Raw genomic sequence first — 12732 nt, 5'->3', positions numbered from 1 at the left:
AGTCGAGGAACTTGTAGGATCCGGGAAATGCTTCTCAGCCTCTTTTTGTCAAGTTTTTAGGGGCTTCCAGTCCCAGATGCTGCATCAGAAATTTATGATGGAAGTAACCCTCTCAAAATTAACTTATTTTTTCTATCAATTACAGCCCCAGGATTGAAGGCTTTTGCACCCAACTCATGAGCAAAGGTACAACATCAATGTCCACGGAAGTTAAAGTACCACTCTACTCAGCCCTTGCTAGACCCATCACTGAGTACAATGCCCTCTTTGGCATTTTCCTAACCAGACACTTACAACCACTGGAACACCTTCAAAGGTTCCCCACCAGGAGAATCCAGGGTATGAATACCCTATCTTACACAGATCACCTTAAGGCCCTATCACTGCATCCTACAAGTTATTCAGTGTTGATCTACAGCTAGCATATAAGATACCCTCAAATCCAACTCTGATGGATCTCTTGTACAGCCGCAAAACAAAACAATCAGCACCAGAAACACTAGATCAGAGGACCTGAACTTTGTCTGCTACACAAATATGTGTCTCAAATGATCCCTGTGCCATGGAATAAGCTTGTATCCACAATACAGGGTAGTGCTCCCCTACAAAATGCTTTTTTTTCTACTGTGTGTGACCACCTTTGGTATGATTTCTTTGACTATAGTTTTCACTTTTGGCAGCTTTTTTGTGACTCATTAAAGCTAAGTAGAAATTAGCACCCAATGTGCTATGAGAACTTATGCTTAAGTGTACAAGTATAAAGTATATTAAAAACATAACAACTACCCTCAGTTATGAGGCCAACTGCCAAAGTGTTGTTGTTGTGTCTTTCGGCTTTTCCCGGTTAGGGGTCGTCACAGCGGAACTCCGGTCCGCTAATGACTGGCAGTAGATTTTTACGTGCCGAGTTGCCAGCCCTGACGCACAACCTTCAACGAAGGTACGCCTATTCACACATGTCTCCACGCAGAAGACGCTCTAGCTGAGAATCGAACCGGACAGCATCTTACTGGGAGGCGACAACGCTACCACAGCACCACCACCGCGCCAACTGCCAAAGTGTACGAAACTAATTTTGACCATGTGCTTAAACACCTAACTATGAATTAAGTAAAAAAGAAAAAGGAAAGACTTCAGCACCTACTTATTACTAATGCTTTACTAAACCCCAGTTTAACTTACTCGTTTCAATCATAAATTTTGAAACCCTGTAAGACTGACCTGGTTGATATACATTAAATTTTGCTATCAGGAACTAACAATGCAGATGCATCATTGTTTACAACCAACAACCCCAGACAGGTAAAACAGCAGCAATATGACTACTTAAATCACACTTTCTTGTGAGAATAACTTATAAAGACACTTACGTTTTGCTGTTTACTGAGGGTGATGCGGGGGATACAGAAGGACAGCTGCGCTTTGCAGAAGGTTCTTCATCATCATCAGATGAGCTCTCCAGTGTCAAATCAATGAGTTCAACTTTTTTAGATTTGTCTGAATGCAGGCTAGATATGTGATGTTCAGAAGAGGCAGTTATGCAGCTACCTAGAGATGTAAGGTTTTACATTATAAACAGCCAAAAATATTACTGCCAGCATGTTATAAGTAAGATTTTGAAACTGCAGCAAAACAGCAGCCAATTAACTATCAAAAGTAATTAATATTACACTAAAATTCTACAATCAAATTTTACAAAACTGATACTGAAACACACTGTACAACAATTTAAAAATTACCAGTCAGTAAAGAGACATTAAGCTTTACAATGTTGTTATTTTTAGCACACTGACAAAGTCAATATTTTAAATATTCTTGCTTACTGCTGCTACAACCTTAAATGTGACAGCTGTTTCATGTTGTGTCAATACTTACCATCCACTCCATTTGACGTGGATACCTCCTGTACCTCTTTTTTCAATCTCATTGGAGACCAGGACCCATCTTCCTTAAACTGTATTTCATCACAATCTGTGCAACAGTTGAGGATTTCCATAAACAATCTGGATGGAAAAACAAGAAGTGTATTAGGTGGCATTTCTTAGGAGTAATAGACACAGCCACATGTAAATACTAAAAATGTTTCACTGAATACAGTCGGCTCTACTCCACAATCAGCACATACTTTGCTGAGGACTACTCGGTCATTTTATTTTTATTTTTACTTATTTCACATCTTACCAAATACAGGTGTGTGACTAATTCCACAGCAGTAAACCCACTACATGGTGCACAGTAAAAAACCTTAACTGTGATCTGGGTGCTGAAGGAGTCAGTCAGGGAGGGTGAAGTAAGCAGCACATGCTGTCTTGCACATCTTGGAAAGAGAGGAAGGCAGCTCTGTTCTCTACTGTGTTGACACCTGCTAGAGGCAGAGCATGAAGTGTATGGGCTCAAGATGTGTGCTTGACTCTGCCAAGCAGTATGACTGTACTGCAAACATCAATGCATGAGTGCAGAAGCAAGTAAGCACTCCATATGGCATAGCAGGACCTCATTTTGACAGAAGCACAAATTATAACTCTGACGATCAGGGCTAGGTCAGTACCAGAATGCACTTTGAAGGCTGCCAAGCTGATGCGAGCACTCTGACTGGCACTTATCCCTCTATTAGGTGGAACAAATGTATCAGGTCTGTAGTGGTATGTAAAAACAGTAGGCAAAGAGAACAGAGAACAAAAAACAAAATCATCTTGACACTAGATGTTGGGATGACAGGATCAGTATTACAGAAATTCAAAATATGAATATGTAATAACAGGAGGTGGACATCAGTCCTTCAGCCAGAACTTAGTCATGCCTTGGGGCACATGATGTGGTCTCATGTTCTGAATACAAGAAGCAGCCTGGTTATGAGTGCAATGCATAACTTAAAATCTGTTTTTTTTTTCCTCTGGTTCAAAGGATGTAGTAAACACAGTATGGAGAAGGCTAAATGAGCACTGAAACTCTGAACTAACTTATGCAAATTAAATAAAAGTAAATACGAATTTAACTGTACAAAATTTACCAAATACAATAGTAAACCTTCAATAAAATTATTGAGAGTAATAAAGAAACGTTACACACAAACTGTTTTCTTTCCTTCAGCGGTGGTCCAAGCATACAGCTCTACAGATAAATAAACACTTCCTAAATTCGAAAACTGCATAGTGCTGCAAGACTAAAGACTGCCCTGCTGCTCTTTAAGAATTGTGAATTTTCTAGTGCCGTCTACTGATTAGAGGAAACACAAAAAACTTCCTAAAGCCCTAGTTGCAGTTGCTAGTTTATGTGTGCTGAGTACTTGAACTAGACCACTCTCTTTCCCTGTTGTACATTCTTATAAATTATCCCCACCCTAAATAGAAAGATGATGGATGGAAGCATAAGCTTCCTGCAATACTAAAGTCCTGCAGTATACCAGTTGATTTCTACTGTTAGCCGGTCCCCTTCCCCAGTTGCCAACAAACATACCACTCTCTTTCCCAGTTGTACATGCTTATAAATTATCCCCACCCTAAACAGAAAGATGATGGATGGAAGCATAAGTTCCTGCAATACTAAAGTCCTGCAGTATACTAGTTGATTTCTACTGTTAGCAGGTCCCCTTCCCCAGTTGCCAACAAACATACCTCCATTCAGTAAATAATTGCTGCCTCAAACACAGTCAACACAGTAACGGGCAACTCTGTAGGCTGCATAAAAATACAAATAAATAAAAAAAATACATAAAATAAGCACTGCAGTAACATGGCAGTCAAATCACTTACCAGCTCTGAGGATTCCTTTATAGAAAAGTCGATCTATTTGTTTTTTGAGACACTAATTGTTCTGTTTATGTTCATACTGTTCCGCTGCAGTTAGCAAGGCCCTCCTCCACCAGCCACTTCCTATCCTGGACAAAATATTTGAAAAACAATTCTGAAACCAACTTACCTCAAGTCTGAAAAAAATATCACTTGCTCTTCAACTAACAACACTGCTTCTGGCAGGAAGATGAACACTGACTCCACTCTGGACTCTAAACGTCAATGAACTCACCAACATGGATAAAGGAAATCTTACCAATGCTGTTTTCACTAACCTGACCCAAGCATCTGACATGTCAGACCACTCAGTACTACCCCACCTACTAGACAATAGCATTAGTACTGAAGCCTCACAGTAGTTCAAGGACTTCCAGACTAAAATAACTTTTACTGTGAATATTGGCTCCTGTCTGTCACATACTGCCTACACTCATTCAGGTGTGCCACGGGGATCACTACTTGACCCAATACTCTTCCATTTTTATATATAAATTATCCCTTAAATTATCCTAGTTACAACTCCACTTACGTGCAAATGACATTGTTATCTATATATCCAGCCCAGTGTAACAGGTAATCTAAACTTGTGATATAAAAAGGACCTGCTGAAGAGTCAGGTATATATATCCCAGAGACTACTCCTTCTCTGGAAAAGGCTCCCCCATCCACGTAAAGCAGAGTTCCTCCCTAACCCAATTCAAGTGTAACTTGGACAATTGGATGGGGAACAGGAAATCAATCCCTGGTTTGGCACCTATATCTGTAATGGACACAGGCAACCCTGTAAATGGTTTGTCTCCTAGATCCCTGCTTGTAAATGTTTCATCTCTTACGCCTCTGCTTACACTTATCTAGGGTACCAGAACCTGTCAGGGATTTTGGATGCATGGCTAGACTTAAAAAGGCCCTTGCTGTCATTAGCCTAGTACAGACCTAGGGACCAAACCCAACTACAAATTGACCTTGTGGACCTAAGCCACTGATTTACCTCCAAAAAGCTTCTCTTTAACCCCCCAAGAACAAGGCTGTTCTCTTTTGAAGCTCCTCTTATGCTTTTTCACCTGCTTGCTCTTATTGACACCACCACTTTACTCAGATACCTAGACATCTTTCAACTTTCAGGAGCACATCCAAAAACGTATATCTAAAATCAATTAATTCCTTATCTGGGCTAAGAAAATATATCAATTCCTTTCATCATTAGCTAGGGCAGCAATGAAAAAGTGTCCTGCTTGCATAACTTGAGTATGACTTACCCTTGTTCTCGCCTCCTCCAACAAAAGCATATCAATACTACAAACCTTATCTAATAAAATATGCAGATTCAACAACTTCCCTTGCCCTGAACACCACTTTATCCAAAGCAAAGTGGCTCCTAGTACTAGCCAGATTCAACCTAATTCTGGGCTCCCAACTATTCAAATTAACCCACCAAGATGCCCCTTCTCCACTTGCAATGAAATCCCACTCCATCCTACTGATACTGATTCTATGTCTCACATTACTGCCCCAACCTAACAACATCAAAAGCCAGGATACATTAGGCCCTACTCTCCAAATCCCAACAACTAAAATACACAGCTCTGACTCACGTTTTTAAGTACTTGCTACAAAACTGTGTCAATCCCTTCCTCAGTATCTCATCAAGCACAGTAACTATGCAAAGTTCAGGTCCTAATTCAGTTTCTGTTTGAGCAACACAAATGCAAACGCCAGAACACAGAACATATAATTTAATCAATGCTACTCTGCACTACATTCATTTTCTTGCATGCCACCCTGTTTATATCAATACTCTATTGATTACTACTATATTTCTGATGAATGTTAGCTATGTACATAGCTTCTCTTTTCCTTGGACAATGTAATTCTACAACTTATACCTTTCTCAGTCCATCTGTTGCCCTGGACTCTGTTGTCTTTACCAGTACGTATTTCTAACTTTGTGTGATAAACACCTTCTGTTACCCTTACAATTTCCAAGGTCAATCCTTCTCGCTCTTTTTTTGTCACTCCTCTGATTCCACTTCCACTTGTAAAATGTACACTTCAAAATGCTGTAAAGTTTGTACATAGTATTTCTCTCTTTTTTGTGACTAATACTGTATGTATCACCTTTGTGTTGCAGTGCTGATTGCTTGTTTGTGTCTTTCGGCTTTTCCCGGTTAGGGGTCGCCACAGCGGAACTCCGGTCTGCTAATGATTGGCAGTAGATTTTTACGTGCTGGCTTGCCGGGCCTAACGCACAACCTTCAACGAAGGAACGCCCACTCACGCATGTCACCAAACAGAAGACGCTCTAACTGAGAATCGAACGGGCAACGTCTAACTGTGAGGCGACAACGCTACCGCAGCACCACCACCGCCGTTCACACCCAGCCGTGGGTTACTGTTATATTATTCCAGTCTGTTTCTAGTAAGCTTAAGTCCCCAGCTAATATTATTCTTCCCTCCTGTGTTTCATGCAAGAAATGTATGAATTCTTCTCGGTCATCTGCACATGACTCGGGCGGTCTATACACTCCAACAATTGTTATATGTTCCAGGGTTGTCTTTATTGTCACAGTTACACAGTCTATAGCATCGGTATTATCACTGAACATGTAATACTCACAGGTCTCATAGCTATCTTTAATCGCTATCATAACACCTCCACCTGATTTTTTGTTAGAATGTCTGTTACAGTAAAAACATTTATACCCTGACAGAACTTTTATTATTAAGATTCCTAGCATTAACAACCATCAGAGATGCTACACATTTTACGATCTGTGAATTGTTAAATTTTCAACCTGCCAAAAATCCTGCCTAGTGTTTGTCAAATACTGCAAAATATCTGCTGCAAAAATTATCTTCCCTGATCTTGACAAATGCCCACCATCCTGTCTGAATAAGTATGCCCAAAACTAGGCTTGGATGCTCTACACATACGTCCTAAGATCGGTGCAAGCTATACTATCTAACAGGGCTGTCAATTCCCTAATAACAGTCAGAGAATCCTTGCGGGGACATCATTTGTACCAACATGAATAAAAACAGATCCATACTTCCTTACATTAAGGCGTTCCAAGGCTTGCCTCACATAATCTATTTTTGCTCCTGGCAAGCATAACATTATTCGATGTTCATTATCATCTCTGCAAATATAATTATCAGTTCCTCTAATAACTGAATCTCCAATTACAAGAATCTCTCTGCTGGCCAGCTCTGAAGAATCTTCGGCTTCTATTACAGTAATATCTGCTCTATCAATTATTACGAAGGATAGATCTTCATCACTATTAGTCTTGTTAATCCCACTGTTTTCATTGCGTATTAAATTCTCATCCTGCTGGTTTTGTAAATCCACAGCTTGAGCCATGTAGTCAGCATCTGTCTTTCTCTTTTTACTTACAGTAATGTTCTTCAATCCTTCCATGTTCAATTTTTATTTCTTCCTTTTCACCTGCCCCTTGTCTCTTTTTTCTACCTTCTCTATTGGAAAAATCATGCCTTTTTCTGTAGGCTGAAGGTTTTCTGATATAAAAATATCATCACTCTTTGTAACCTGTGTGTTACATAAAGCAGTGTCCTTTTTACTGCGTATTCTCTTTCCTTTACAGTCATTAATCAGTTTCTTTTTTTTTTCTTATTTGTTGTGAACTTCTTCCTTTACTTTTTTTGTTTCCTTCCAAAAAAACTGGATCCCCAGATTGCTGAATACTTGCATCCAGAATTCCAAAGTTGTCACGAGCATCGTCCTGTTTCATATGGGTTGAATGATCTTTGCAGAAAACAGATGCATCATTTCCTAAATGTGTTCTATTTGTTCTATGCCTAACATTATTTAGTTCATCAGTCCAGTCATTAATATATGAAACAACAGTTCTCCAAGCCATTATACTGCACAAGTGCAATCATCATGATGTCTAAATTTACTTCTAACAATGGTAAGTAAATCATCCAACGTTTGACACGAGGAACACAGATCACCAGTGTTATCAGCTGTTACCTTTAAATATGCTTAGCATTTATTACACTGTACAATATATTTGTGCATTAGCAAATCGTTAATTGCATACTCATTTAAGGAATCCATATTCAGCTTCAAATGAATAAAATATTGCAAAAGAAAAGAATAATCAAAATCAGTAACCAAAGAATTCAAAGAGAACTTAAATCAACTTCTATGTGTTGCAGTGCTGATTGTAATTTCTATATTTCTGTTGCAACTTGGGCTGAGCCAGCAAATTTATTTTACATTTGTTGAAAGGGATAGTCCGACTGGATATGTCCATTTTCAGAGGAGGCTGATCATGATGATACGAAACCAACACTATTCACGCCAAAATCTTTTATTGCAAAGCTTTCGGGTCTACACCCTTCATCAGTACATAAATAAATCAATTGTCTCACTGTTTAAAAGGGGAGTACTATCAAGTCACATGTTTCAGCCAGCCTATCATCCTAACTAACATATAAATCTTAAAGGAATAACAATTAATTCTAAAACTATCTAAAAGTCATACACATTAGTCTAACACTTAAAATATCACATTTAAACATTATAAAATGACATAAAATAATTAAAAAAAAAACATTTTAAGGAATTACTAAATTCTCTCTCCTTGTCTTTTTTACTAAGACTGGTTTTAAACTAACCGCATTATTAACACCAGGGTTCACATCGGCTTGAAGCTTAATAATTCATTCATTTTCCCTTAATTCTAAAGTGTTGTTTATGTCACCCTTCCTTACACCCATCTCCACAATGCACATAACTCTAAATTTAAACCTATGTCTTTCATCATTATCTAAAATATGCTTGCTTAATGCATTTGTTGGAACTTTCCTACTTATCTCAGACTTATGTTCTATTATTCTTTCCCTCAACTTTCTAGTGGTCTTACCTACATAAAATGATGTACATGCCATGCATATAGCTAGGTATACCAGCTGAGTTGGTATACCTAACCACCAAATTGTAATGAGAAAATAGTGAGATATCTTACTACATTCAATCTTAACACAAGCAGTGTACGAAACATAGTGGAAAGAAATTGGCCTATTTTGATGACAATGCCTGAAATAAAGTTAATAATAGCTGAGAAACCAAGCTACACTTATAGGAATTCACAAACTTTAAAACAGCAACTTTGTTATAAAGATTTCAAAGATGAAACAACACAGTTGCGAAGAGAAGTGGGTACAAGGAAGTGTTACAATTGTACATGTTGTAATGATTTATATGAGGGGGTGACATCTATATACATCCAGTTCATAAAGAAGCATATACCCTAAGAACTCTGACAACTTGTAATGCAACTGAGGTGGTCTACCTAGCTACATGCGTGGTATGTACATCATTTTACGTAGGTAAGACCACTAGAAAGTTGAGGGAAAGAATAACAGAACATAAGTCTGAGATAAGAAGGAAAGTTCCAACAAATGCATTAAGCAAACATAGTATAGATAATGATGAAAGACATAGGTTTAAATTTAGAGTTATGTGCAATGTGGAGATGGGTGTAAGGAAGGGTGACATAAACAACACTTTAGAATTAAGGGAATATGAATGGATTGTTAGGCTTCAAGCCGATGTGAACCCTGGTCTTAATAATGCGGTTAGTTTAAAACCGGTCTTAGTAAAAAGACAAGGAGAGAGAATTTAGTAATTCCTTAAAATGTTTTTTTTTTTTTTTAATTATTTGATGTCATTTTATAATGTTTAAATGTTATATTTTAAGTGTTAGACTAATGTGTATGACTTTTAGATAGTTTTAGAATTAATTGTTATTCCTTTAAGATTTATATGTTAGTTAGGATGATAGGCTGGCTGAAACATGTGACTTGATAGTACTCTCCTTTTAAACAGTGAGAAAATTGATTTATTTATGTACTGACGAAGGGTGTAGACCCGAAAGCTTTGCAATAAAGGATTTTGGCGTGAATAGTGTTGGTTTCGTATATAGCTACCGTGCAGTAATACCAATTTTGTGACTTTTGAGTTTGGTTATCACTGCCAGCGTCAAAGCAAGGGAGAGTTTCAGCCAGCTATGAGTTTGTTAAGTGCTTCAGAGAGTATGCAGAGAGAACCGAATGGTTCTGTGAAAAGGTTGCTGCGACTACAAGAAAATCCACTGTTAAAAATGGTATTCAATGCACCTCCTGCGTTGGTAACCGTTGACCAGACAGTGGAGGAGTTTAAAGAAAAGTTGATATCTCTAGAGAAGAAAAGTACAAACTTACAAGCAACTCCAATGGCAACGGTTAAGCTTTCAAGCTTATTTGGAGTTGGGCATAGTACCACGAGGGCTGAGAATTTTAAAGATGCCTTCATATGCAAATACTTATAATGAACTTCTCATGCAATGGCAACAATTGAATCTTAAATTGAGCGCAGATTATATGAGGCTCATGAATACTTTTTTTGAACCCATTGAGAACAAATTGTTAGAAGAAATAGACACTTTAGGAAATAGTACACTGAATATGCCGTGTTATGTTGAATTTTCTGAGCTATATAAGACTGTTCTGGATCGGCTCTATGCATTAGATATGCGCTTACAACAAAAAAAGAAAAATAAGATTCAAAGGGATGTAAATGACTTTAAAAACGGCCATATTTTCTCTTGGCCGAGAAATGATAATCACTTTTCTCTGTCCAAAGAAAGAATGTTGCCATCTAAAGGTAAAGGGACAGGGCCGCTTGATCAACTAGATACATTTGAGACACAGCAAGTAACTTCAAATCTTTTGACCGGGCAGAACAGCCAGAAGCAAGCTCTTAGTACTACAAATACGGAATCGTCCAATCAGCAGCAGGGGCAGCCTATTAAGGATCCAATCAATGAGGTGCCGGTTACTATAGAGCATCATGGAGGCGCTATAGTTGATAGCGCCGTATGTTCGAAGGTAAAGGAACTGAACATTCCGTTTAGTCCACATAACATCACAGAAAAAAAGTGTACAAAGTGAAATCACTTCTTTTTCCCCTTTTCAATTGAAGCAGCCAGAGAAAATATCGGTGCAACAAAATCCTACATCGAAGGCTGCACCAATACAACGGCAGACTCAGCAATTGAGTGCAGGAGTCAAGAGGAAGAACAGCAGCCCGGTAGCAAACAGCAAGGTAACCAGGTGCTCGTTCAAATGGTAAAAGGTACTGTTAACTTTTCGCTTTCATTATTAACTGAAGCGCAAATAGACCTTTTAAGCAAGGGTTTGAAATTCATCCCTAATGCAACTGATAACATTGTACAGGCAGTAATGGACTTGAAGCTGTTTGTTAGAAATGTCGGCTTGAAGCTGATTTTTAAAAAAACTTGCATGCAGTCATCTGTTTGTAAAAAGTTAAGTGTGTTTTCACCATTGTTATGTCCAATACTGACCGCCTTCTCTAATATTGTTGAGAATGAGTTAAGAGCTTATTACAAGAAAAGGAATAAGAAGAAGGTGTATAACTTAACATTTTTTGAGCATACAGCACTGAGAGAACTACAAGATAATGACAAGATAGTGATTAAACAAGCTGATAAAGGGGGAGCGGTCGTAATTATGGATAGGGAAATCTATATGATGAATTTTAAAAGTATATTGAATGATACCTTAACTTTTTAAAGAAATTACTTTTGTTGATGTTAATAGGTACATTGCCAATGTGAATATGATTATTTTGAGTTACAACTTAATAATGATATAATAGTAGATTTATTTAATTATCTAAGTGTGCCCTGCCCTAGAATACCACAAATTTACGGCATCCCTAAGATACACAAAAGTCTGGTGAATCTACCACTGCGACCCATAGTCTCAGGTGGTGGTTGGGTGACCCAGCCTATTTCCAAACACTTGCAGATAATTCTGGGGAAATATTTGGATAGATGTACTACAGTATTGAAGGATACTAATAGTTTTCTACGAGACCTCCATAATTGGCATTCAAATAATTTAGGAGAGAACTACATGCTGGTGACATTAGATATCACATCACTGCTCACGGTGATTCCCAATGAATATGGACTAAATGCTATTCATGATTTTTTGAATGGTGAGGTTAAAATGTATAGCAGGGAAACTGAGAATATATGCACCATGCTTGAAGTAGTGTTAACTAATAATATTTTTATTTTTGATAGAGTGCCCTATCTACAATTAACAGGAGTTGCGATGGGCACTCTTGTAGCTAATACTTATGCAAACGTGGTGCTTTATGAATGGGAGAAGTGTGCCATACTCAGTGATGGAAATGGTATGAAAGCCAATGTTAAATTTTATAGGAGGTTCGTGGACGACTGTTTTTTGGTTTGGGGTGGTTCCCTATTACAATTAGAAAACTTTGTAACATATCTTAATGAATCTACGAGTTTTCTGAAGTTTAAAATGGTAGCATCAAGTCAAAAAATAGAGTTCCTAGATGTGTGTTTATATAAAAATGGGAATAAGCTGGAGTCTACAATTTATAAGAAAGAGGTAGATGCCTCTAAGTATATTAACAGAGATAGTATGCATGCACCGCATACGTTCAAAGGTGTACTGAAAGCACAATTGATAAGAACTAGTAAACTGAATACAGTGGATGATAGTTTTAAGGAACAAGCTAAAGAAATGATACAAGAATTCAAGAGGAATGGTTACCCGGATCATGTTATAGATAGTGTTTATGATGAGGTGTTATTAGGTAGAACCGATAAATATAAACCAGTTTTTAATGGTGGGGTAGAATTCAGTGATAAACCAAATTGTAATGAGAAAATAGTGAGATATCTTACTACATTCAATCTTAACACAAGCAGTGTACGAAACATAGTGGAAAGAAATTGGCCTATTTTGATGGCAATGCCTGAAATAAAGTTAATAATAGGTGAGAAACCATAGGAATTCACAAACTTTAAAACAGAAACTTTGTTATAAAGATTTCAAAGATGAAACAACACAGTTGCAAAGAGAAGTGGGTACAAGG

The 12732-nt window shown here is 37.8% G+C and overlaps 1 protein-coding gene across 2 annotated transcripts in view; it reads right to left on the bottom strand.

Moving 5' to 3' along the window:
• Positions 1 to 12732, bottom strand: part of PIAS1 (protein inhibitor of activated STAT 1) — a 1566363-nt gene that overhangs the window by 272254 nt on the left and 1281377 nt on the right. For both annotated transcript variants that reach the window (XM_044077888.1, XM_044077889.1), the window contains exons 10-11: positions 1876 to 2003; positions 1371 to 1548 (exon numbers count right to left, since the gene is read on the bottom strand). In XM_044077888.1, the coding sequence (XP_043933823.1) occupies positions 1371 to 1548; positions 1876 to 2003 (306 nt within the window). The remainder of the gene's footprint in view (positions 1 to 1370; positions 1549 to 1875; positions 2004 to 12732) is intronic.

This window comes from Protopterus annectens, chromosome 7.part0 (genome assembly GCF_019279795.1).
Source record: "Protopterus annectens isolate FY-2018-M chromosome 7.part0, PAN1.0, whole genome shotgun sequence".
NCBI lineage: Eukaryota > Metazoa > Chordata > Ceratodontiformes > Protopteridae > Protopterus > Protopterus annectens.
Note: the sequence above shows the minus strand (reverse complement) of the source record. Positions and strands in the feature narration are given on the sequence as shown.